This window comes from Phocoena phocoena, chromosome 8 (assembly GCF_963924675.1).
Source record: "Phocoena phocoena chromosome 8, mPhoPho1.1, whole genome shotgun sequence".
NCBI lineage: Eukaryota > Metazoa > Chordata > Mammalia > Artiodactyla > Phocoenidae > Phocoena > Phocoena phocoena.
In genome coordinates this window covers 76243148-76270949 of record NC_089226.1, presented here as the reverse complement: position 1 = coordinate 76270949, position 27802 = coordinate 76243148, and the positions used below count along the sequence as shown (strand labels likewise).

General features: G+C 34.8%; 1 protein-coding gene across 2 annotated transcripts in view; it reads right to left on the bottom strand.

Moving 5' to 3' along the window:
* The window catches only part of GAS2 (growth arrest specific 2), a 119481-nt gene that overhangs the window by 70646 nt on the left and 21033 nt on the right, over positions 1 to 27802 (bottom strand). For both annotated transcript variants that reach the window (XM_065882565.1, XM_065882564.1), the window contains one exon: positions 7540 to 7681. In XM_065882565.1, the coding sequence (XP_065738637.1) occupies positions 7540 to 7681 (142 nt within the window). The remainder of the gene's footprint in view (positions 1 to 7539; positions 7682 to 27802) is intronic.

Below are 27802 nucleotides of genomic sequence, written 5' to 3'. Positions count from 1 at the left end.
ATAATTTAGATGAACCCATTTTCGATAAGTTACCTAAGTTGATTATATATTGTATATATGAATGCATGTTTTTGTCAGGATGATTAGAAAGACAATTTTTAGTATATTGCATTTGAACTAAAGCCTTTATGTTGAGTTGTATGTACTACTCATTTTAAAGACATTTTACTGATTTGTCTTTTCAAAAATATAAGGAAATTTATACTTATATTGAGGTTTATGGTAGGAAACATTTTTTCACTCTATCATTACAATATTAATATGGTCTTTTGCTTTGAGTTATGGTTAGAAGGGGGGATCACTATGGCTTTCTTTCCTCTAAACAAATTATCTTTAAAACAAAAAGCTGTCTAGTCACTGGTGATTATTATGCAAAAGGTCTTATCATTGGAGGCTTCTTTTTAAATAATCAAAACTGTTTCGAAGAAAAGTATAAGGCAGAACACCTCTGGGAAAAGCAACACAGATCCCTGTTCAAAATATGTGGCAATCTTATAACCTAGATTCTGTTAAAATCTCATGGGCATCAAATGTCAAATGGAATGCTGCTAGCTCCAGGAATAGAAAATGAGACCTTCTGCTAAGGCAAGGGGTAGAGTTTTAATGTCACAGAATCTGCAAGGATAAAATGCATTAGACCATGAATGTATAGTTTTCCTATATATATTAAGTTTCAACAGATGGACAAAAAATGAAAATAAGAAAATTTCATTATCTATTTGGTTTATATACATTAGAGGCAATAATATTAATTTTGGTTTTAAAGGCAACTATATTTTAGATTTATATTTAAGAAAATCTTTGCAAAACTTTTATTTTTGACTGAATATTAAATTGTGACAATATCATAAATTTAATAGCTTCCCACCTCCCCAGAGCAGAGAACAGATTCTCATACTCAGAAAGAGTGACATAGTAGAAGACATTAAACTAGATGTCAGAAGAACTGGTTTTACTCCTTTGCCACTTAAGTGATGGTCCACAGACCAGTAGCATTGGTATCAGCTGGGAGCTTGATAAAAATGCAAATTATTGGGTCCCACCCCAGACGTATTGAGCAAAATTTACATTTAAGCAAGGTTTCCAGGTGATGAATATGCACATTAAAGTTTGAGAATCATTATATTAATCAATGTTATGATTATTACAATAAATGTCAATTATAATTCTATATCTATTTTGGTTAAAGTATTAAAATGTGATTTGATATATGGAACATGTTCTAGAAATGTTTAAGATAATGGTGATTATGATGATGAAGATGATGATGAATGGAGGAAAAAATAAGTTGTGAATTGGATTAGCCCTTAATGGGTATTATGGGCATTTATCACCTACCAGGATCTATAAGGTACAAAAGATGCCTCCCAAGAAAGTAAAGGGATGGCTGTCTACATCATGTCACTCCCAGAAAGTCACACGCAGAAATCCTTGAGTTTAAAGGTAGGGAGCAATGAGGAATAGCAAAATTTAGGTGCCTTAAAACTGATCTGAGGGAAGCTAAAGAGAAGAAAAGGCAAACAAGAATAAACCTCACAAACTCAAGAATGCTGAGTGCGTGTGTATCCAAATTTCTCAGAATCACTGTTCGCATTTAAAACAGGATACAGCAGCCATATAATTCACATAAACAAAGAGAATTCATTCATAATCTCATCAGTGATGGAAGATGTATAGAATAAAATGTAGTTAATTGCCTTTACCACTAAGTCAAAAAATGTCCCACAGCAAGGAGTGCCCTTTCTGTCTCCAGCACCCAGACCTTATGTGAAATTAATGGATTAAGTCACTATCACTCAGAGCAGCAGTAGGAGTCAAGAGTCTCTTCTAATTTGGTTTTTATTTATATTTTCCTTTTCCTTTTCCTTGAAATCATCATATGAACTTCTAAAATTAACTCATACGAAGCATAACTTTCTGTAACACAGGGATATGATCTTGGAAGGTTAATGAAGCTGAATTCAAATCCTAGCTGGGTCACTGAGAAGTTGTTAATATTGGGCAAGTTATTTAATTCTCTTGGTCCTAACCTAGCATTTTCATTATAAAATGGTGGTTGTTGGGAAAGTAGATACGATATCACATGTGCACTGCTAGGCTACCCTTATTGAGCATATAACTATTGTTATTTAATATTGTACAGTGAAAATTTGATTCTGGGAAAGCTAAAAGGCTGTCCCCTTTCCTAATTCAACCCTGACTCCATCAAATCCTTGATACTGGGAGACATTTTGTTCTCTCAAGGCGTGAGCCATGGCCGCTGGGCCTGCGCGTCCGGAGCCCGTGCTCCGCGGCGGGAGAGGCCACAACGGTGAGAGGCCCACGTACCGCAAAAAAAAAAAAAAAAAACCAAGATGCTAATAAAGTACTTTATAAGAACAGGTGTCAAAAAATCCAAAGTCTAAAATAAATTGTTCCTGGGGAAGAAATAATGTGAATATAAATGATCCAGAGCTAATTTGGTATCCTGAAGTTGTTATTCTACATTAATATTAATAAAAGTAATATAACTTTTTTCTACAGAAATACTCTTATAGTCCTCAATACAGACAACAACAACACCAAGGGATGATTTATCAAACACTGGAAGGCAGGCATAGATTCTTTTTCTGATGCAATATGTATAAAACAGAAAATGTTAATGTTTAAAAATCCACACACAATCCTTTTCACTTTTGTGCAACATCAGACCAATACTGTAGGTAGGTCAGTGCTTGACCAGTGTTCAATAGAACAAAGAATTGTATAAAACTACTCTTCAGAGTCATGCATCAAAAGAAGACAGTGCTACACAGCAAACACAAATACAAAAGATAAAAATAAAAAACAAATCACACACATTTGCATGCTAGCACAGCAGATAGCAAACCCTTTTCTTGCTGAGTAGATTCTTTCTCAGAGAAATAGATGAAGAATAGTCACTGGCCTCCAAATCCTATAATCATCCAATAACATAATAATATTGACACAATTACAGCAAGCAAAAAAATGTGCATTTTTCAAATATTCCCTCCCCCATCCTTTTATCTTTTTCCATCTTCCAGCTCACCGGAATGTACATAAGTAAAGCAAAATAAACAAAGCTCTGAGGAAAAAATTAAGCTAACTTAACAATTTCTAAATCAGTGGGCTAAAGGAAATTACAAATAATAAATCCTCCATGCAAGAGTATCACTAATTTAAGGAAATAGTTTCTACTTAAAATATCCTAAAAAAAATCATATAGGAGCATCAATTTTAGGGCTCATAACTTAAAATTTATTTAAATTGAGAAAAAGTCATAGATATTTGGTCCTAATATAAAACAGCCCTTATAATACATTGATGTATAAAATATACTGATGTATAATATACTGATGTCAATAAATCTCTACGCAACTTGGTTCAAATTATCTTAATATAAATAAAATTGTTCATGTTTCAGATTACATGCCACACCTGTTTACGGTCTAAAGTGTGTTAATAGAGAACTGAAGAAGAAAATGATATTACTTACAACCCAATTACTATTTATCTTACTTTCAGATTCTGAATATAGTATTTTTTTTTGATATTTACTAATGTAAATGCTGAGACCTCATGTTCATATTATATCATAATTTTCCCATATTCTTAAATAGTCTCAAAAATATTATGAATATTATTTTTGCTTGGTATCTATGAATGACTACAGTTTAAGGTACCACCAAATAGATTCAGTTCATCCCCTTTTTTACTCTTATAAAAAATGTTTCAATGGACATTCTATTGCTTATCTGTACTTTCTTCCTTCAAATAAACTTTTAGAAGTAGAACAACTTGATAAAAAGATATGAGCACTTCTTAGATCTTACATAATGTCAAACTGCCCTCCAAAGAAGGCATGCCAACTTCCAGTTTTTTTTCAGCAATGTATAGAAGATCCCACTTTCCTCTCTACTCAGCACTAAATATAAAATTGTTAATCCTCACTAATTTTTCATAGTTTTTATTTGCATTTGCCTTATTACTAAGGTGTCAAACATTTTTATCTGTTTTGGGCTTTTATAAGTCTTTTATGAATAAGCTGTTCATGATATTTATCCATTTTTCTGTTGTCTCACTTCTGAAACACTATTCTGAGATATTAGTAAACTTATAATCCAAGAACTGACATTTGACAGAGGAAAAATTCTCTCTCAAGAATGTCTTAGAAGATAAATGGAAGGTTACACCCTGTATGTGATCGCGTCATGTGGCATAGAAAGTTATCTGCGGGCTTCCCTGGTGGCGCAGTGGTTGAGAGTCCGCCTGCCGATGCAGGGGACACGGGTTCGTGCCCCGGTCTGGGGAAATCCCACATGCCGCGGAGCGGCTGGGCCCGTGAGCCATGGCCGCTGGGCCTGCGCGTCCGGAGCCTGTGCTCTGCGATGGGAGAGGCCACGGCGGTGAAAGGCCCGCGTACCACAAAAAAAAAAAAAAAAAAAAAAAAAAAGAAAGTTATCTGCCAAGAATCAAAACGACAAGCATGAGAGAAGCATATGGAATAAGATGCTGTCTATACTCCCTAGTTCATCCCTGGCATCCCTTCCCCACCCACTGAGATTTCTTGTCATTAGCTGTTGTGGAAAGAGAACAGATAGAGTGAGTCATGAATTAAGATCCTCCCGCAAATAATCGTACAAAAAAAGCACTGCAACAGAGGGTAACGTATCAGTTGCCACAAAGATAAGAATGCTTTATGCAGGCGAAGACCTTTGAAGAGCTAAAGACAGAAGCCTCTTGATACACATTCAGTACAATGATCTACTTTATCATTCATTCAAACAGATTTTTCCCCTTCATCAGGGCATCTTGTCCTTTTATTTGGTGTTCAAAACACTAGGACACAAAGGATGCTCTTCATCTTGTGTGCTACTGAAATGAAATCTTGAGGTAGGGAAAAAAGAAAACACCCTTGCCCTAAATTCCCTTTCAAAAGTGAAGTGTGAAAAGACATCAAGCAGAGTACACAGTATTATTGTTGCAAGAAAGTCAATTCTGCAAGTGCAGCGGCTCAATCACTTCCTCACTCACAAGCGAATAATAAGAAAAAAATCCAAGGAGAATGGGTTCCACCTGGGGAAATGGAATTTCTCATTGGGCTTCCTCCTGATTATCATTAACATCTATGGGTACAGCTGTTTCCTTTCTCTCAATAATCCTGAAGTCAATGCTATAGTATTGGCTCCCTTCTTCCATCTCCACAGGGCCTATTGTACATCACCTCATGCCCTATTCTGAGCAGCAGAAATTTCAAATTTATCTTTTCATTGAGTAGCAAACTAGAAAGCCTAACTATTTGATTTAGTTTGGTACTGAGAGGATTCAAAATTATTTTAAAAATTTATAGCCTTGAAAATTTGGTCTTATTAAACCTTCTTGGCTATATAAATACATTTTAATTGCAAGGTATAAGTGAAGTTATACTGTAGAAGGTAACCAGAATCAAAGATATTTTAACAAACTACTCAACAGTTATGACATATAAATTATCATGTATTTAATATTTATATAAAAATTTCTTGTTTATAAAGTCAGCTTTTTTCAAACAGGGTGAAGAACTCGACCATCTAAAAATTCTTTATGACATAATTTTATATGCTACAGAGTATGTATTTATATACCAGGACCATTGTTACATGAGCTGCTTTATGCTTTATTGTTTCAAAATAAAATGTATTATTTATTACCTGAATGGGGTTTTAAAAAGCCATCCAAGCTTCTTGGAGTCCAACTGAAAGTTTGGTTAGTTCAATTAACAAAAGAACTCATGAACAGTAAGAAAATTGAGACAAGACCATATTTACATTCAGAGCTCCTAGTAATCCACTTAGCCTACAGTAGTCACTGAAAAAATGCTTTTTTTAATGGAAACCTGTGTAGTAAACAAATTAACAACAAATAAAGCAGTTTCCCCATGTGGCAGTCCTTCAGCAATGCAGGGGCACTCCAGAATTTTAAATCATCATGTTATTTGTCCACACATAAAGAGTGTGCTTCTTGTGACTAAGATTTGAGTTTTTAAAATTCATATATATAAAAATGTGTGTGTGTGTGTGTGTGTACACACACACACATTTACTAGATCTTTCAAGGGTTTTTTTCACAACTCATCCACGTGCATAAACCTATAAACATGAAAGTTAAAATCTATTTGTAAAATTACCACTGCACTGAAAAAGAATTATATCCATACATATCTTCCACCAACTTCTTTTTACTTTGATGTGAGGAAATGGTTAAGAACACTCAAAGCTCACATATACAATGAGCATCCATAGAGCACACTGTTGTATACAGTATACTTCTGTGCAATTTTTCTGGTTAAATTTTTCTTTCAGGTATAAAATGTTCTCCTAGTCTAAGTTCATGTTATTCTCTTCTCTGTTGGGAGACTTGTCAGAAATTTGATGACAGTATTTCTATATCACATCAACTCCTCTTAGTACAAATACAAGTTTCCTTAAGCACATAAAATGAGTAAGACGTTAGCTGCTCCACCACCAATTTCCTAGGTTCAGCAGGGGAACGCTGTTTTGTGAGGTCTCAGAGCAAAGTGTATTCTCATTGTTCAGAAGGCAGTTTGTATACTTGTTCTCTCTGAAGGATGCTCAGCTTACTGTGATGTTAATATTTGTATTACGTGATTTTGTGAATTGATTTTTTAAAGCCTCAGGTAAAAGAACCAAAGCATTTTTCCCGCTAAATGTCTCCTTTCTTCACTTAGTTCCACTTTACTAGAATTGGACTTTAATTTCAATATTTTCCATAGTAGAGTTCTACTGGGGTAGATCTTATATCGAAGGTTTGAACATTTAAGGGTATCAAGTAATGTCAAAACACTGAATGATCCAATGTATGTTTTCTCCCAAGGAAAGACAAAACTATGGTATGGAAGTGGATTTGCCAAAATTCAATCATAAAACAAAACAAAAACCCCACAATTATCTGGGTAGGCCTAGGCGCTAACGTATCTGTCTCTTATCCCATCGTCTTCAATTATCCTAACCTCTTGCTTGTTTGCCTCATTTTTAACTAGCTAAAAATAAGTTTCATTAACTAAAAATAAGCTTAACTAACTAAAAAAATCAGTTTCAAGAAAGATAGAACTTATGAGAGATGGGGTTTTCATACTTCTGTAGAGGTGAAAAGACGAAAATGCTCTTGATGGAGGGCTGGAACATATATAGCTACCCTTCTAGTCCAGGTAAGAGCCTGGTGGTAAAACTTAACCCTACATTTTCCAAATATCCCCCAATTTTGCATTGTATGTACTTATTTTTAACCAGGAAAGGATTCTGCTACTTAACGTTCCTGTTATTTTATGCACAAGGTGACCAAGATTAAGAGGGTGAACTTTTCTACCTTCAAAGACTCAAGTTTACAAAAAAACCGCAAGCTTACAACAAACTACAATTTTTTTTAAAGTTAACAAAGCGTGAAATGACATCACACAAAAAAAGTTAGGCTTGAGAGTTATACAGACAAACAATAATTTTAATATTATATCAGCTAAAATTCTGAAGGAAATGTACATACCCAAACCTTCTGATTCAAACAGACATGTTTCATCTACCCCTAAATCTCGGCACCAGGATAAGAAGTTTGCTGTATTGTCTCTGGCAAAAAAGGATCCTGAGGGTGCACTGGCCTTGCATGGAATCTTCTTTAAAGGCAGCTTCTGAAAAACAAAGAAATCTCACTCTGGTGGAATATCTGGCAGTCATCACAGTGACACGTTAAGTGTACATTTATGTTTTCAACAAAACACTTTGGTACAATCTTATGTCAATAAATAGGTTTGGAAAGAACTATAGGAAAGGACATGAAACTCAAATGAAACTTAGTTCTTAATTAAGAGACTAGGAAAATCTGTGCCTGTAAACATATACTTGCCTTTTTAGTATCTAGAAGTAAACATACATAAATCCCTTCCCTGGCTCAGATTGCCTCTTTTCTTTCTCTTCTACTATTTTTTTTTTTGGCCTTCTCTTTCATCTAAGTATTCTGTCAGTATTTCTCATAAAGTATGTATAAATGAATTTCTCACTTGTGAAAGAAGAATGAAACACAAATGCAGTATACGAATATAGATAAAATGTAATACACACACCTGCATTTTTATGTGTATACATACACACACACGATAAAAATTACAATAGAATTATAAAGTCAAAAGAAAGCAGCAGAATTGTCTAACATCCATAATTCTCTATCACCAATATAAGAAAAGGAAATATTAAAATTTTTTATCTTTTAACAATAACATTTTACCATCATTCTTCCAGACTATTTCCTTTTAAACCATAGATTATTGCTCTCTTATGTAATATAAAAATAATTCTGGTTGGATTTCTGCTATCTGACCTTGAAACATGTTTACATTCTGTATCATTTCTCTTCCAGGATAAGAAAACGTTTAAGAAAAGGAAGTGTGTGAACCCGGATAGACTTTTCTATTATCAGCCTCATAAAATTTTAGCCCTGGAAATCTCCCTTACCACACCAAATGTTATAAAGAGTTGTGTGAGGTTTTTTCCTTTAATAGAATATAACCAGTTTTCACGGCATTCCATGAAGTCACAGAATGTGATTCTATGTGATGTGAAAGACTGAGCCAAGTGTTTGGATGATCTGGGCTAAATAGAGCTTTGCCTCTGAGAGCAAAAAGATCAAGGGAGAAAAATTTTGTGATTTCAATTCACAGATAGGTTATTTCCTCTATTCTCTGTGAACAAGAAAATATAAACAAAATGTTGTGGATTGTTGAGGTCATTTACAAAGATGGTTATAAAAAAATGAAATAGTGGTCTTGGTGTACTGGTGAAGCCTACTATCATCAAACTATTACTAGGGCTTTTTCTGTCCAGGGATTTTATGGCTACATAACTAAAATATGCAGTTACTACATCACTCAAAGACTGTGTCTGTCCAATAGCAAAGATCCATCTCTTTGTTGCTGACTGAATTTGTTTTAGGCTTAGACATAAAAATTTTTTTGCATGAATGCACATATATTTATATATACATATAACAATACCCCTTTACCAATTTGGTTAAGTAGTGGTTTTCAAAGAAATGCTTTCCTATATGAATTGTAAAAAACAATAAGAAATAGCATAGTTTAATGTCCCCTTTATAAAATATTCATGAACATCAATTAGTCAATATTTATTAAAATTAAAAATCATATATCCCTAAATCTAGCAATTTACTCCTAAAAATATATCTTGCAAATATAATAGTATTATTACTTTAAAATATATGGACAGGTATATTTGTTGCAACACTGATTGAATAGGAAAAAAATAGACACAGGATAGTCAAGAAAGGGCTGGTTGAATAATATAAAGTATACAAATACAGTGGAACTCTGTGCAATAATTTAAAAAGAATAAGATAAATATATATGTGTTGGACCATAAAAATGTGCAGTATATACTCTTAAGCAGAAACCAATAATTTGCAAACACAGATGTACACTACAATTTCATTTTATGATGTGTGTGTATGCACATACATACTGGTGCATGTATATGTACATACACAGTATAGATGGTCATATATAAAGTTAAATTGCATATAAATATGTTGTATTATAAATATGAATATTGTATTTATTTATATAACATTCATTTAGGAAGAATTCAAGGAGGACATCCATCAGATTGATAGTAATTACCTTTGAGGAAGGTGATTGATGCATAGAGAATCATTTATATCTTAATTTACATAATTCCAAAATATGTAGTAGGATTTTGAGTGACTTTTACATTTTATCAATATTTTCCAATTAAATAATCAAATAAGGTAAATCATGTCAGCCAAAACATCACAAAAAGATCTGCTGAAAAAAAGTCTTCAAGAGGTGACTGTAAAGCTTCTTTATGATGCAAATAGGAAAAGAACATAAACAGAGTCAAACACTAAGCCATTTTAAAATCTACCACCTCTATCCCTGGTGGGGAAAAAAAACCTTCTGAAACCACTTCAAACTGATGAAAGAGTCTGCACACTTGCACACAGGAACTATAACCTAGGAACTATAAAATACTTGACATATATAAGGGCGTGCCAAAGGACATGAGGTGCATGGGTTTCATGGCAAAAAGGAATACAATATCCAGATTGCACCAGAGAAGCCAGATTGATTTGACACTTAATCCACCAAGGGACATAGCTCATAGCTTGTAGAATCCAATATTATTCCCGGCTGCATACCAACCGAAAATCAAAGGGTCAACAGTCTTCCCAAGGTTGCTGTGCCATTTATACATAAGAGTCTTAGAGCAGATGTCATATTTCACTTGAATTAACAAATGATTCGATAATATCAGTACTCAATGCCTTTGGAACTTATAAATATTTTTTGACATATTTTACACAAAAATATTCATAAAGTTCCAAAAACCTTAGCAATTACTGTATATCTCTCCAAGTTCTGTTATTTTAAAAAAAATATTAATTTCTCTAGGTTCTCATGAAAATCCTAGGAAAAATGACAGCTCTGAATCTCTTCTTTAATATTAGTAAATAAAATAAAAGCAAATTGATGTATTGAATAAAATCAGCTTTCACCTTGCCACAAAAATTTTGAAGAAGAGGTTTAGAATAGAGAGCTGTCTTGAGTGATTATGACAGTGTCTACTTGAATAGCTAAAAAATTGACCACAGATAAGGAGAGGAATACTTCAGATGTAAAGACCTAGGGATTCAAAAGAGAACCTCCACATATAGCTCATCTTCCATATTAGTTTTCCCTTTAGTGCTTAACTCTCCAAAGAACTCCTATGGCATTTAAATACCATCTCTAATTATTTACTCAGATGAGTTTTTCCAGACAATGCTGCTATATATTATGTCCTCAGAACCTGATTGATGAATACACGAATGAATGGTTAGATTTGACCCCTCACACTAGATCATAATCAACGTGAGGGCAGGAGCAAACACTCTGCCTTCGAGATTTTACATCTCCAAGGGACATGTTTCCAGGGCCTTCAAAATTCAGTAAATTTATAGTACACATAAAATGCTTCCCATAAATTAAGAAAAGTATAACTGAAAAATATAATAAAACCTTTGAACATTTTTTGAAAGTTACTGAATATGGAATGAGTTGAGAATAGTTGCCAAGCTGAGCTGAGATCGGGTAGAAATTTAGGCTCGCTTACTCACTAGAAAAAGTCATGCTACCGTCCTCCAGCCTCCATGGTATAGGTTTCAATATTTTGTGTTAGCAAAAGGAGAAATGACTACCAATAAAACATTAGAATCATGTACAAGTAGGATACATGTTAATTTTTCTTCCTTTTTTTAAAATTGAAATGTAGTTGATTTACAATGTTGTTAGTTTCAAGTGATTCAGTTATCTCACACACACACACACACACACACACACATATTCTTTTTCAGATTCTTTTCCCTTATAGGTTATTACAAAATGCTGAGTATATCTCCCTATGCTATCCAGCAGGTTGGTTATCTGCTCTATGTATAGCAGTGTGTATATGCTAATTGCAAATTCCCAATTCATCCCTCTCCCCTCTTCCCCCCTGGTAATCACAGGTTTGTTTTCTATGTCTGTGGGTCTATTTCTGCCTTGCAAACAAGTTCATTTGTATTATTTCTTTTTAGATTTCATGTTAATTTTTCTAATATTGATAGTCTAATGTTTATCCTTTTATCTCTCAGCGGGATTAACCTAAGTTATATATTCTCAGCCTCTATACTAATACTTATGAATTGAATGATGAACATACAAGAGAATGGACGGTTTGAAATCTGAAAGTGTCCTCCCCATTCCCTCAAAGCAACAACCAAATTATGTTGAAATGAAAAGAAAGATTTTAAATTTACTTCTAAAATCTTTTAATTCAATCCATTACCTCTTAGGTTAATCACCTGCTAGGGTTTGGAATTCAATTACCTGAGTTCAAACTCAGCTATGTCACCTTCTTGCTATGGTACTTTGGAACTTTGGACAGATTACTTTATGTTTCTGTGCCTCACTCTCAGCTTCTGTTCAACGCACATAGAAAAAAAAAAATGCATCTCATCGACTATGTGTGAGTGCAAATTAAATAATATAATTCAAGTATAGAAGTAAGTATTCAATAAAGTTATTATCACTGCCATCAATGCAAGTAAAAATATATTGAATTGCCTATGATTTCCTTCTCTCATATTTTCTTGAAAACATTTCATTTTTTTTTCTGTTACAGGTACAAGAATTCAGAAAAAGATTGGCAAACAATTTATTTCTGTCTTTGCCCTAAACTTAAACGTCACTTTTAAAATAGCTTTCCGGTAGAACTTTCTGTGATAATAGAAATGTTCCATATCTGTGCTACCCATTATAGTAACCACTAGTGGCATGTGGCTATTGAGTATTTGAACTGTGGTGAGTGTGACTGGAGACTAATTTTTAAACTTTATTTCTTTTTAATCAGTTTACACTTAAATAGCCACATGTGGCTTGTGGCTATCGTATTAGACAGGGCATTCATAACAGGGAAAGTAAAGCCATTATTTGGGGGTTTAGAGAGTCCAATACTTAACCCCTTGACTACTTTGTCCCTAACTAATAGTGTCTCCATGTCTTTCAAGTCCCCTCAAATCCAATAGATCCCCTGGATATAGTTACTGAGATGCATAACTATGTTGGTCATTTAGAAAGAGTTTACTTATGTGCTGCAGAGTACAGCATGTGTATGTCCTAGTTACGGTGTTGTGGGTGTTACAGCTTCAGAAGGGCAGTAGTGACTAATTCTATTTATATTACTTAAAATAATCTACACCTAGAGAACCAGGATATTATTTATCATTATACTGCCGCAGTGTCAAATACAATGCTTCACACATAAGCAGTCCTGACTTCTTGTTTTCTGAATCTTACGGTAGATGGGGAAGGAATGAATTAACATTGTGAGTGCTTACCGTGCTCTAGGCACACAAAACATATACTTTCAGATAGATTATCCTCTTTAATTATCAAAGAATAATGCCATGAATTAGGTAGATAATAGTATCTCCATTTTCCAAGATGAAAAATACTGAGCTCACACATAGTTGAAATCAAATCATTCAGTCTCTTATACCCGTACACTTCTAACTGCTCCATGAAAGCTCACCATTGCCTGGAATTTAATATATTTCAGCATTTGAGTTATTTCCCAAGGTTTTAGCCAGGTAACATTACAATAAAGAAATACGTATTTTCTTTCACCTATTAAACCTAGAAAAAAATGGAGAGAATGGCATCTTTAGTTCTCCATAGGCAGTGAACTGAAAATTTAATGCTAGTAGTTTATTTTTTTTACTTTACTAGTAGTTTAAATAATCCATTCTTCACAAAAGTTTGAGATAAAATACTCCCCTTGATTACATCAAGTAGACATTTCAGCTATGAAACAGAAGAGATATATAAAAGAAGAAATGGAAATTGCCAGGAACTAATATCTTTCCTTTTCCAAAGGGTATATAGAATGTACTTTCAAATTGCAGGCAATGGGCTTCCCTGGTGGTGCAGTGGTTGGGAGTCTGCCTGCCGATGCAGGGGACACGGGTTCGTGCCCCGGTCTGGGAGGATCCCACATGCCACGGAGCGGCTGGGCCCGTGACCCATGGCCGCTGAGCCTGTGTGTCCGGAGCCTGTGCTCCGCAACAGGAGAGGCCACAACAGTGAGAGGCCCACGTACCGCAAAAAATAAATAAATAAAAAGAATTACTAATATTGTAATGTCAACCAGGAGTTACAAACTCAAAGGCCCAGAAGAACTCAGGCAGATTAAATAACAGAACAAAGTGGCTAGCACTAGGGGACTATAAGAAATGGTGGCAATTGTGGAAAACTAAAGAGCTCATGCCATGTCCAGGAAGGGCAGCCATATTCATTTAGTTCTAACTCAATGTTTCCATAAAGAAATTTAGTTCCAGTGTTGTTGGATCTTCCAGTTTCTCAGAAGAATTTGGAAATCTGGATATTTTAATGTGAAAGTCCCCTGAGTTTGAACAATTGGATCTATAGGCAGCTCTATGTGGTCGCCAGTTTACAATCTCAGTGTTCATATGGGGAATAATAAAAAACAAAAATAACATTTTAAACTAAGAAGTAGTTTAAATTACATGCACACTTTGGAAAAATAACTAGGTCATTTGTTGTAGAAGGTGTAAAGAAATAAAAATTTTTTAGATAATTCTACAGAAGTAAAAACCTTCTGTTTTCTTCTGTCACTTCTTTTTTAATTGGAACACCTCTAAATCACAGCTATAGTAGTCAGACTTTAAAGAGTGAGGTTTGAATGGAAGGAAGAGAAATATTCTGTGAATATGAAAGATTTCTTAGAGGAAGCAAGTGTTGGATACCAGGTGTGACAGTCCCTCAGAGTCTTAACAAAATTAATGGTAATTGTTAATTAGTAATTAATTATAGGAACTCAAACAAATGATGATAATTGATGATAATTTAAAAAAATGTTTTTGAGAATGTATGTCAGTTTTCTGTGGCCTTTCTACAAATCAAGAAATTACCTTAAGGAAATAGTCAGGAAAATTCCTTTAAAATGTATCTTGAAATTTTCCTTTCCAACAACATTTTATACATTCTAAGGTGTAATAACTTATGATTACTGGCAGCAAATTTTGAGTTCACAGGGTCACTGATTCTAATATTTTAGTTAAAACTACTTTTAGTACCCATCTGTATAATATCCAATAGAGAAAAGCATTTTCAAAGGTCCAAAGATTGCCTTATGGATGGATTCCAGGAAACTCAATTTATTTTAGTGGCTAACTGATTTCTAAACACTTTTTGAGCAGACTTTTTTTTTTGTAACTCCATGGGACTGCAGATTTGAGGCACCTTGTAAATGCCCATCAATTGACTAATGATAGCTCCATAGATGCTCAGTAGTTTGAAACACAGGGATGTTAAACTTTTAGTAATTCAGAGAAAAGGCTTAAGCCTTGAAACTGCAAATCACTAGCAGTAAGGCCGTGACAAAAAATGGCTATTTATTTAACCTTTTGGAACCTCAGGTCCATCATTTGTAACTTCTTACGAGAATTAAATGTTTGGGAAAGTGCCTAATACCAATCCTAGACCATAGTTTATCTCCAATTAATGTTACTTTCTTTTCAAATACATGTCTACTTTCAGTCTATTTACAAGAAATACCCTGATTAGAGTTGAAAAATAGTTACATCATCACATCTGTACTTACTATAATAAGCTCACAAATACATAGGAAAAAATAAAAGACATGCTTTATATTTATATGGTGATTTAATTCCAATTTGTTTTGATCCATCCTCTAATTTTGTTCATCATGCTGTGCGTTCATCTTCGTACTCCATACTCTAATCACAGTGGACTTTCCAAAAGGCAAATTTAGTTTCCCAGTGCTTTCAGGATAAAGACAAAGCTCCTTATAATATGGCTTCCACAGGTTGTATTAGCCTGGTTCCTACCTACCGACCTAGCACCATGGTCCTTCACTATCTTCTGTAGCCACACGAGCTTCTGTTCCCACCCCTGCATTCTCCCGATGCTCCCTCCCACTGCACAGCCCTTACAGAGAACTGTCCTCTCTGCCCTTCCCATACCTGTTTGCCCAAATACCTCCCAATCCCAGATGACAGATCACTTACCCCAAAACACCACCCCTCAACACTTCTTTACAATTGCTTAAAATCCACAATGTCAAGGGCTCCTGCTGCCATGTTCCTGGGTGAGATTAACTGATTAGCAACTATCTCCCTCAGGACGGTTTAGTTCCATGAGGAATGGAACAGTGTCTGGTTTTGTTCACCATTTTATCCCCAGCACCTACTGAACAGTATTTATGGAATATTTGTTGGATAAACACAAGTCTGAGTATAGCTAAGGCATATATTATGTCCAGAGAGGAGCAGCAGAATGGAGTGGTTACAAGCACAAACTTTGGAGCTAGACTGCCTGTGTTTGAATCCTGGACCTTGATTTACTAGTTATGTGACTTCAGGCACGTAAATCAACTTCACCTGTGAAATAATACTAGTGTCTACATCATAGGGTTGCTGTGAGGGATGTATGAGTTTATATGAAAAGTTCCTGAAATAATGCCTGACATGTAGTAAGGTTTTCTGTTTTGTTTTGTTTTCTCACAAGATCAACTGTTTATTGATTTTTTTCTAAAATACTATACATTTAAAGAAACTCCTAAACTGAAAAGACTTGACAATTTTTGGTACATCTGTAGCAAAGGAATAAGGATTTCTGCTGGTAAGTTTTCATGACAAGCAGACACACATCCATTTTCCAAGCAAGACATGAATCTCACTGGAAACATTGCATAAAATGCATAGCTTGTGATAGCGGCAGCCATTTCTCCAATGTCTGAGTTACACAAAATAAAGGCTTTCCCTCCCTCCCCTGCCCAGTGATTATAGTGTAGCTTCCTGCCCCTACAGTAGTCTGCTCCCTGATGACTAAGGATGCTCAGAAGAGACCCTTGTGCTACAGGGTGAGACTCAGCTTTTGTTTGCTCATGAGGAATAAATATATGTTTGTTAGAAAACTGAAACAAAGAGAAGTTTTAAAAAAATGATATAAAATTAAGCCTGCAGCTTCAATGACCTGTTGGGGATTTTAATGATCACTGAAACACATTGGCAGTCTCAAAAATATTCCTCATTTCCATTTTCATACCTTGCCATCTGGGATAACTATCAAGTTCTTATATTTCTCCCACAGACAGAACTTCCTTCTTTTAGTTCTGTCCCCTCATAATTGTAGTTTTTCAAACTTCAAAAAGCATAGTATAAAAAAAAAAAAAAGCATAGTACAGCTTTTATTCTTTCCTCACCTCTTCCTACTCTGGCCAATAAGTCACCAAACCAACTCACTGTTATTTTCTAATAAATATGTATTGAAATGTCCTGCCCCTTTCAACGTAGTATTGACACTCTTACTTTAAATCCTTTAATATCTCACGTATGAACAAATGCAGAAACTTCACAAAATATTCTTCCTATCTTTAACCTCAGATCTTTCTAACACAATCTGCACATCATCATCATATTAATCTTTCTAAATTTAATGGTTTCAGTCTCCAGCTCACTGTCTACCAAACAAGGATTCAAACGCTTAAGCCTTGCAGCTATCAACTTAATCTGTCCATCTACAAAAAGTTCTCCCCGTATACTCTTCACATCAATCAAGTTGGTCTATTCACCATCCCTAGAATATCCTTACATGTTTCCAACTTCAATATTTGGTTCATTAACCACGAATTTACATTGTATTTGCTTTTTCTCCGTGTTCAGCTATTTGCACCAGGTCTGGGCAATTCAAATTCTAGTGCTTCCATGGAAACTTCTCTAAGCACTCCGACAAACTGACTTTTTTTCTGAGCCCCTATAGAATCTACTGTCTATATCAGTAGATGTCCATGTACAATGATGTGTTTCAATTGCTTAAGAGTTAAGTCTCCAGATGTTTGTGAGTTAAAAAAAAAAACAAAAAACTACTGATCTAACAGTTTAAAACTGAAAATGTTTTAAGGACTTATGGCAATTAAGGCAGCCCCCCCGGCCCCTTATTCATTTGCTTATATTTTTTCTTGAGCAGAAATGAAAGGATTGGTGTGACAGGGAGCCCACAGCACCCATAACCCTTGGGCACCCATGGGGGTATACTGCACAGTATGTAGGAACCCATGATTTTCCTCAGTCTGACTCTTCCCCTGCCTTTTCAGCTGTAAAATAAAGCACGATCATCTACCCATTTCTTCATGTACAAAATCCTGGGCCAATCTCCCTAACCATTCTATCTAATTCATCACCAAATCCTGCCAAGCCTGCCAAGTGTACATCCCAAAACCACTTACTTGTTTCTAGTACTACTGCTACCATCCTAGGCTAAATTGTCATAATTTCTCACCTGACCTGGACAATAGCTTCCTAAGTGGGTCCTCAGTTCCATTTTCACCTTTCCTAATCCATTCTCCACACTGCTAATGCTATCTTTCCAAAAGACTTGATCATGTTCCTGTTCAATGGTATAATATTGTTCTTAAAATAGATGACAACAGGGCTTCCCTGGTGGCGCAGTGGTTGAGAGTCTGCCTGCCGATGCAGGGGACACGGGTTCGTGCCCCGGTCTGGGAAGATCCCACATGCCGCGGAGCGGCTGGGCCCGTGGGCCATGGCCGCTGAGTCTGAGTGTCTGGGGCCTGTGCTCCGCAATGGGAGAGGCCACAGCAGTGGGAGGCCCGCGTACCGCAAAAAAAAAAATAGATGACAACATCCAACAAAACTTAGCACTGGTCTCACCTCTTGATGCTCTAGTATTACATTCTAGTATCCAGACACCCATTTTCCTTTAGTTCCTCAAAGTCATCCTGCACCTCCACATTTAAGGGTTTTCATATGTGCTACTTTCTGTATTTAAAACACTCAGTGTTCCCTCTCTACCTGGCTAATGCCCATTCCTACCTCAGAATTATAGAAAAATCTTTCTACAAGACTAAGTTAGGTCTTCCTCTTACTTACTCATGTACTTAGACTTTCCCATACTTAGTCATAACACAGCTGTAATTCACTATTGACTTCATTATTAGCTTAAAGTTATTCTCCCTTCCCTGCTACTCCACAAGTTACCTTGTCCTGCATATTTTAGGTGTCCAATAAATATTTATTGAATAATTGATAAAATGTCATCAATGTAATATATGTTATGGTGACAAAAGTTTGAGAACCATTGGTATATATCATTTATTGAGCACTTACCATTGATATCTGTATTTTTATATGTTCATATTTTATTTTCTTAACTAGACTGTAAGCCCTTTGAGAGGTGACAGTAATGCTTTAATCTTCTTCTTTTTAGTTATCAGCATCTTGAACACAGTTATCACTCAGTAAATATCTATTTGTTGAAAAATCTAGAACAGCATCTTTAAATGATACTTTATATAGGGTGGTCAGGAATGGCCTCAGCCAAGGGATGACATCTGAACAGAGATGTGAAGGGAGTGAGGAACAAGTCATACATGCATGTGAGGAAGGACTACCCTAAGAAGCTAGAAAAGCAAGTGCAAAGGCCCTGTGGTGGGTGGAACCTGCTTGTTGGGTTCAAAGAACAGCAAAGAAGCTAGTATGGCTGCAGCAAAGTGGGGTGAGGGGAAAGTCATAGGAAATTATATCAGATAGATAGCTGGGGAACAGAGCACATAGTGCTTATAGACTTAGAAAGATTTCAGACTTTTCCTGCAAGTGAGTCAAGGTGCCATTGAAGAATTTTGAGCTAGGAGTTGACATGATATGACTTAAGTTTTAAATTATCTGATGATTTAATCCATGTGAAAAACTTACTTACTGACCTAGAGTAAGTACTTAGTAAATGGTTGCTTTATTATCATATCACATGGTATTCATTTAGTCTGAGAAAAAAGATCAGACATTTACGTTTCAATCTTTAAACAATGCTTAAATATAGCAAATATGACAAATAGAATAAAATGTGGCGTTGCTCTTATTAAATTATTAACATAATAAATAAATAAATATAATTATATTATAACAATATAAATTATAATAATTTATAATATAATTGATACATGTACATTTATACATATGTAAATGTACATATGAATTGCTACAATATTTCTTATATGGAGCAGTGATGCTAGCAAGGCATTCTTTAGACAAGCAGCCTATACTGGCGTGTAATTAGACATGACTAGCAAAGTAATATAAACATCAAATACATACTAGACAGCTTCATGCATGATATGTAATGCATTTTCAAACTGCTAAGTGAAACAATAGAAGGTATTCATGTAGTCAGCCCCTAAAAGCTTAAGATACAGTTGAAAAGCTCTATATACTGTAAACTCAATTACCTCATCTAAAAAACATTATGCCATTAGCCTGTAATATACCAGTACCACATACTTTGGACCACACACACATCAATATGGTGAGCACTTATATTTTAAATCACCAAGCAATCCCTAGACATGTTTAAATTAAAAAGAAACTCTTTTCCCCTGATTTTCAGTCCCTTAAAAAAGGCTCTTGTTATAAAATCTGTGAATGTTCTTCATTAAGAAATGGCATGCACAATCATTATTGATTTGTTTAAATGACCAGAATTTCTCCAAAGCATTTAGTAACAGCTCATTTTAAAATGATTAATTTTCTATTTTCCATGTGGTGAGAGTGACTTTTCTTGACATAATATTCTATATCCACAGAGCTTCGAAACAGCAGTGACCACAATTAGTGCTATCAAATATCATGAAAACACTTCCCCAGTTACACTCCTTTTACAATCTTGTCTTGCCCATGTGCCTGCATGCAGTTAAATGCAGTATGTAAGCGTGTAAGGGGAAGAGATGATGTCATCATCGAAAAATTTGATCAGGTTTGCTTTTATGCTCAGGGGGCAATGTTCTGCTGGTGCTATGAAATCATGTAGATGAAAAATGTGTGTGTGTATGTGCGTGTGTGTGAGCCTCCTTCTTCTAATCCAAAATTTGCTTTAATTTTTTTCATGTTTTCTGGAATTTCAATTCAATGTGTTTTATTTTTAGTCTTATGTTTCATATGTCTTTTTTTTTTTTTTTTGGCGGTACACAGGTCTCTTACTGTTGTGGCCTCTCCCATTGCGGAGCACAGGCTCCGGACTCGCAGGCTCAGCGGCCATGGCTCACGGGCCCAGCCGCTCCGCGGCACGTGGGATCTTCCCGGACCGGGGCACGAACCCGTGTCCCCTGCATCGGCAGGCAGACTCTCAACCACTGCGCCACCAGGGAAGCCTTCATATGTCTTTAATGCAGCCAACATTTACACTACTAAACAATAGCTTACACTTTGAACTTTTGAAACAGTTTTCAAAAACACTTTTGAAGGAGAGTCCTTTATCAGCAGGTCCACATAAACTTGTAGGCTCTGAAACTTTTCAAATTTCTAGATTAAATGCTGCCACCTGGCCTTTCTCCTTCTTCCCCCTCACTCTGGATTTTGGGGATTCTCAGCAGAGCATTAGAATAGGACTAGAAATACCCTCTCTCACATCTCTTAGCACAAAGAGCTCATCAGAAACAAACTCCAATGTGAAAAGAACATTAGAACTTGGGGAAAAAAATGACTTGCTTTTGCTCATGTTAAAAAGGTCAGCAGCTACTGGTCTACAACAAGTAAGAAAGAAGGTAAACATAATAATAATAAAATTTATTTTACTCTCTTGCAGTATGAGGGAAATTCTGAAATAATTCTGATTCTTGTCATTTGCTTCTTTTATGTAAAAACCTGACTCAAACATGAGTGCTTGTCACAAAGGTTAATTCTATGCTTTGCACATGGTTATTTTCCATTTGGCTATACAAGGATCTATACACTTGTCCAAATAATTATAAGTATGTAAAGCCAAAATGTAGTTGAACTTCTAATTCCATCTACAGATAATTGAACAAACTTTACACTGTTTTTAGTAATTTTCCCAAAGAACCTCAGCCTGCCTTTCTAGACACTGGCTTTCTTCACCACCTACCAAAAGAATTATACAATAAGAGGAAGATTGACAATTCTTCTATGATTCATTGAGAACAATCAAATGAGAATAATTTAGATTCTGACTTTGTAGTAATAAAAAGTAAGATTAAACAACGTAATAATGTATGGGTACTAGACATGGTCAAATGAATGTACTGAAATCCACTTGAAAACCAGTGCAATAGGCCCATATAAGTGCACACTGGGCATTCTAGTGTGTGTACAGCCATTATTTTACAAAGCTGGTATTATTATTTTTAATTTGTATACCTTTTGATCTAGGAATTAGATGAGACATACTCAAAATAATGTTTTTAAAACGATGTGTATGAAAACTTTTCAGTATATATTACTACATGTTTTAAGTTCTATTCTAAATTTAGCCACATAATAAAATATTGCCTTTCTCTTTTTTAATCTGTGACTGCTTAAAATTCCTTTCTTCCAAATCATTTTGTATGCTTGATCTGAACATCTATGTACTACCACCTACATATATTCTCCCTGATAGAGAGTAAACTCCTTAAGTAGACTGTGTCTTTGTCACACCCATTCTCACCACCAACAGGTAGGCACATGAATATACAGAGAAAATAACATCACCTCCTGCTCCTAGCATATACTCATCCATCATCTAACAAATGTCAAAATGACATGTACAAGTAGGACTCAATTATTATGAAATATTTGTAGTTCATAATATTCTACATTCTTAAAGATTGATAAAATGATGAACTTGTTACCCTTTAATGACTTTTAAAATTTTCTTTTTGAGCTATCCACTGGTGAATAAAATAACACGTTTTTTTGAAAGCTAATAGCAGTATTTATTGCTCACGTTCCTAAACGCTGGAATTTTCTGATTCCCTCCTGCAGTTTTACAGAAACTGTACTTTTACCTTGGTCGTTAAATAATGTTTTGGTAGATGACTAATTAGGGGCTGAGAAGAAACAATAGTTCTTCTATTCTCATTTCACTCACCAACTATTTTATTGGGCAAAAGAGGCAGTTACTGGGAAAAAGATGTAGAAAAAGAAAAGAAAGAAACATGGTGATTCCATCTTTACGGCTCCTTCAGTAATTGAAAAACACAACCCTTAATTGCTGTAACAATACCTCATTTCAGGTCAGAGCTATCTCTTGAGAATCTATTCCATGAAAGGCCCTACAATTATTCTTCTTCCTAATTCTCAATAGTGAGCAAATCCATAAAACTACTGGTTATCACTCATCTCATCCTTATTTTACAGGAACTGTGGCAAACGTTACAAACAGGCCTTGAAAAGTAATCCCGAAACTAAATAAAACATTTGGATATTAATATGATCATTTCTATCATCATTTTTTTTAACCTTTAGATAATGCTCTGAACTCAAGTAATAAATGTATCATGTGACTATCTAATAACATCTACAATTACCTAAATGACCGACCTCCTCCAGCATTCATTTACTAACTAGTTTAGACCTCCGCGTTCTATTGCTTCAGCCAGTCTCTTGTCAGTACTTTTAATGTCCTCAGATCCTTGTTCTTCCCCTGCACCACTCTAAAATTCTCTAATCTGTTTTCTCCATTACTTAAAAAGTCAACATTGTTCCATATGATTTTGCACATCAAAGACTTCTGAGCTAAGCAAAACCAGCAGAGGGAGGAATTTTCAAGTCGATAAGAATAAAAGTCTTCAGGATTATAAATCGTTTCATAACAACATCTGGATCTACAAGTAAATGTCTGCATTGGTCCATTTATTCACTCATTCATTTATTTATTCATCCAAAACATGTCAACTGAGCACCTATATGCCAGCTATTATGATGGACTTATATGTGAATAGAACACAAACCATGTCCTCGAGGATCTTAGAGTCTAGTAAAGGAATAAAGAAAGAATAAGACAAGAAAACAACTAAATATAACAATAGGGTACAGGTGTTCTGACAGATGAGAGCCAATTTGTAGACCCTGAGCCCAGTGAATGAAAGGAGTGCTGATCTCAAGTCTTTATTGTAAAGCTTCCTTCTTATAAAAGAGACCTCAACTGTTTACTATGCATTAGGGAAAGGGAAATGCCTTGTGGGGATCAGGTGATAGATGGATATATGACCTAAGTCCACATTACACTATGACTATTGTGCCTTCCAGAATGTGTATTTGGCATGGATATTCTCAGCAACTGTCAGAATTTTTATTACCTGATACAGGGAATAAATTCATATTTGACAGAAGGACCAAATAAAATATCACAATTTTTAAAAAATCAGAGATTCACACTACTATCAATGACTCGAACATTGCAAAGAAAGTAATTTCCATATCTCCATTCGATTCAAGGCCATATATAAGACAGGTGGGATGCAAAGAACAGTGGGGAAATTATAATGAAGTAACAGTTTCAATCATAGTTGTTCCAGATGTGGTCTTTTCATTGAAGTATATGAACAAATATCCTGGTACTTGGCATGCATCTACTGATATGGAAGATGCAATTTTCTTAATCCTAATAAATAGAAAAATCCAGAAGCAGTTTACATACACTTGACAAAAATAACAGAACACTTACTATCCTGCATCTCAAGCTCCAGCTCTGTGACATAGCCTACAGGGACTATGGGGATTTCAACAACCCACAAAATACCAAACTCTTCTACTATATCATGATATTTTGCCGATTTGATATTGAAGAACAGGAATAGTAGGCAAACTAGATGAGTTCATAAAATACACGCATTCTAGTGGGTATAAGATAAACTCTATGAGAATCCAGGAAGGGGGCTTTGTCAACTAAGTAAAGTTTCTGGGGCCTGTAGTGGAGGCCATGTAGGAACACTGTCTTTTTTGTAAAGGATATCTTGTAAGTGTTCCTAGCTTGCTATGGTTGTTTGATGGAGGTTGAATCCCTGTCTCGGGATACTAATGACCATGAAACTTGAACAGTTTATAATGAACTTAGCTCCAGATAATTAACTTGACCGTATTTTTAGTTGTGCCCAGCGACACTCTATCATGGAGTAGAAGTGTAACATATGGAATTAGTTCAATCAGTCCTGAAGATCCAGGTAAATTCCACAAGCACAGCATTCACTTCCTATCCTGCTCACTTTTCACACTACTTTTTTTTCTCAGCCTGCACATAGAGTCCATATCAAGTCCCCTATGACTAGCTGACAAAGGGTGAAAAAAAAGTCAAGAAGCTTTTTATATCATTCTACATTTTATGTATGTTATTCTATAAATGTTATTATTCTATAACATTTACTGCTATAGCGTTTAAGCCCCATTTGGGTATATCCCTGTAATATGGTATAGAACAAAAGAAACTGCCAATGATAAAAACATTAACCAAGACATTTCATTGTCTCTGAGCTAGAGAAGTCGGGACAAGAGAATTTAATTTTATAATGGGGAATAATTTATTTTAATATATTTAAAACTTGAAGATATTTATATTTATTTCTTTTAATTCCTAGGAATTGGACTTTATCACTAACTGTCCTATTTTTTCATCTCTCCTCAATCCCAGGCCGAGAAATAACCCATCAAAAAAATCATTTATTTCCATATCATTCCACCCATATTCCCTCCCTCTCATCATGATTCACTCTGTTGGTTTAATCTTGGCAATACATTTGCATTTCAAAATCATGGATTTCTTAAGGAATATATGATTATTTTAGTTGCACAGCTAGATACAAACACCTGTAGATTAATCACAGCTGAGATTTTCTTTTCAAGAAAAACCTTTTACCACTTCTACCATACTTGTTCTGTCAGGAACACCAGCAGTACACACAAATTTCTGGATTTCTCTGAATTTAATCTTGGTAAGATGTTCTCTCAACAAAATGTGCTATTGATTTTTGAGGGGAAAAACTCTGATCTTTATGTCTTATTTAATTCCTGGATGGCACAACATCCTGAGGTATTGCTATCTCACAGCTCAGAGAACTAGGTTTTCTTGATGGGCAAACATACTATGGGCCTTCTATCTGACTAGGATGTTCTTTCCCACAAACAAGGGCTGGATTCTACATTTAGATGGTGAATGTTCAGTTCCTTCCTTAGAGCATAATGTAGCATTCTACTAAGTAACAGAACTTCCTTTTTTTTTTTTCTTTTCCCTTCATGTACTTCAAACCTGATCTAACCACCCAGAGCTCTTTGAAGTCAAAGGAAACTCTGAACCCAGGGAAACTCTGATGTCTGGGGCAGAGACTCTTAAGATAAATGAGACAAACAGGAATGTTAGGAGAAAAAAAGAGGTTGAATCCTTTGAGTATTTTGCACCATGTTGATGCCCCAGTGGTTCAGAAAATCGTGTACACAAATCAGCAAGTCATGATTGGGAAAAAGAACAGAGTAATTATACAATAGCAAGTGAACTCTCTAGACCAGGATATGAAAGTTCATACAACAATGTAACAATTATTTTGTCTTGATTGGAGACGCCAAGTAACTAAGGGTCAAAAGGCATAAAACCTAACCTTGAACTTATCACTTGTTTTGGTTTTCTCATCCCAATAGGATATTGGAAAGATTAATAGTTCAGATTTTTGCCTTTAAAGTTCCTCAGCTCTGGGAATATTAACATTTATATTTATAATAAATTGATTGTATTATGGTACATATAAAGTAATCAAAATCAAACTACACATTAAGTTGCTGTACCCTGGTCTCAAATACTTGTAACCCAACTATGGCGTAACTCTGTGAAATCTCTGCATTGCTTCCATGCAAAATGAGAAAGTGCACAGGCTAAGATTAACTACTTAAAGCTAAAAACATAGAGAGGCTATTTTTAAAATTGATCCATTGATGCTTGGAAAGAAAGAATCACAGGATATAATTTATTTTCATTCAGGGTATTTTATGAGTCATGCATTTATAAATAAAATATTAAATATGTAAACTGTCTAACATATTTATTAAATTTACTTGCAAATATTAATAGTGTTTAAATCACTCTTAACACAGACATACTTCACACATACCAGACATAACTTACTCGCTCTAAAGTATTTACACAGCTGTAAAATCCCCAAATTAACTATCAATCAGGAAAAGTAAAAATATTGCTACGAGAACAAGAATATGAGATTTAAGCAGCTGGAAAAGAATTACAAAGGACTTCCTATAACGTGACTTTAGATGAGATCAAGTTTGCCGTTGATTTTTATTTTAAGTAATATTGTTTTAACATCTTTCTAAACATAACAGTTTCACTAATTCAGCAAAGTAATTGGCCAACTCATCTATCTTCACCACTATTGTCCCTAAATTTCAAAACGCCCAGGTGGAAAATACACACATAAGCAAACAATATTGTGATCTTAATATTGTAACCTCCGATTTGAAAGTCTCCTTTTTTTCCTAAAGGAAACAGTCAATGTAAACTCAACTACGTGGGTCTTAGAAAATCTATTCTGGCTTAAATTTAGATTTAATAATAACAAAATATTGTCGAATATCATATAACAGCTATTTCTGTTTATAGACAAAGGTGGACTGAAGACCATGACTCTTGAGAAAATTATATTTATGAACAATAATGGCCATGAAGGTATTAGCCATTTGGCTTTTCATGTTTTGAAAATTTTCTCATAAAATGCAAAAAGAAAAACTAGCTGTCTTTGCATTTTTCATAAAGTTAAGCACATGCTATTTTGATTTAAGCTGCAGTGGAAGTAAGTTGTGAAATATATGAATTTTGCCAAGGACACAGAAGGCAATTTAGTCAAGAGTAATTGTGTCAACTTCTAACTCAGAGTAAATCTGATTTTTCGAGCATTGAAAGTTAGGTCATAGTGGGTTTTTTAAAACCTACACTTGTTTAATAATGATGGTTGAATTTTTATACTAAAACATTTATCACAGTCAAAATATTACTTGAGTTTTTTATTCCATTAAACAAATGGCTTAGGGTCAATAAATGAAAGGAAAATTTCTTTTGTTTCTTTTTATGTTTTACAGTTTTATTATAAAACTAATATAATTTGAAATAAATGTTTCAAAGGAAACAGCTAGCAAACTCCTGACTCATACCTATCCTCAATATTACATATTACTATGGAGGTTTGGGGCAAATGTATCAATACATATATTTGCATACAGTAGCTATCACATTAACTATAAACTTTTACAAGGTACTTATTTTTTTCTTCTAGTTTCCTCTAGTTAATCTAAAATTCTCATCAGGATCTCTTAACTCAAATGCATGAGAGGTAATATTTACCAATAGTCTTTTTTGTGTAATGCTCTTTGGCAG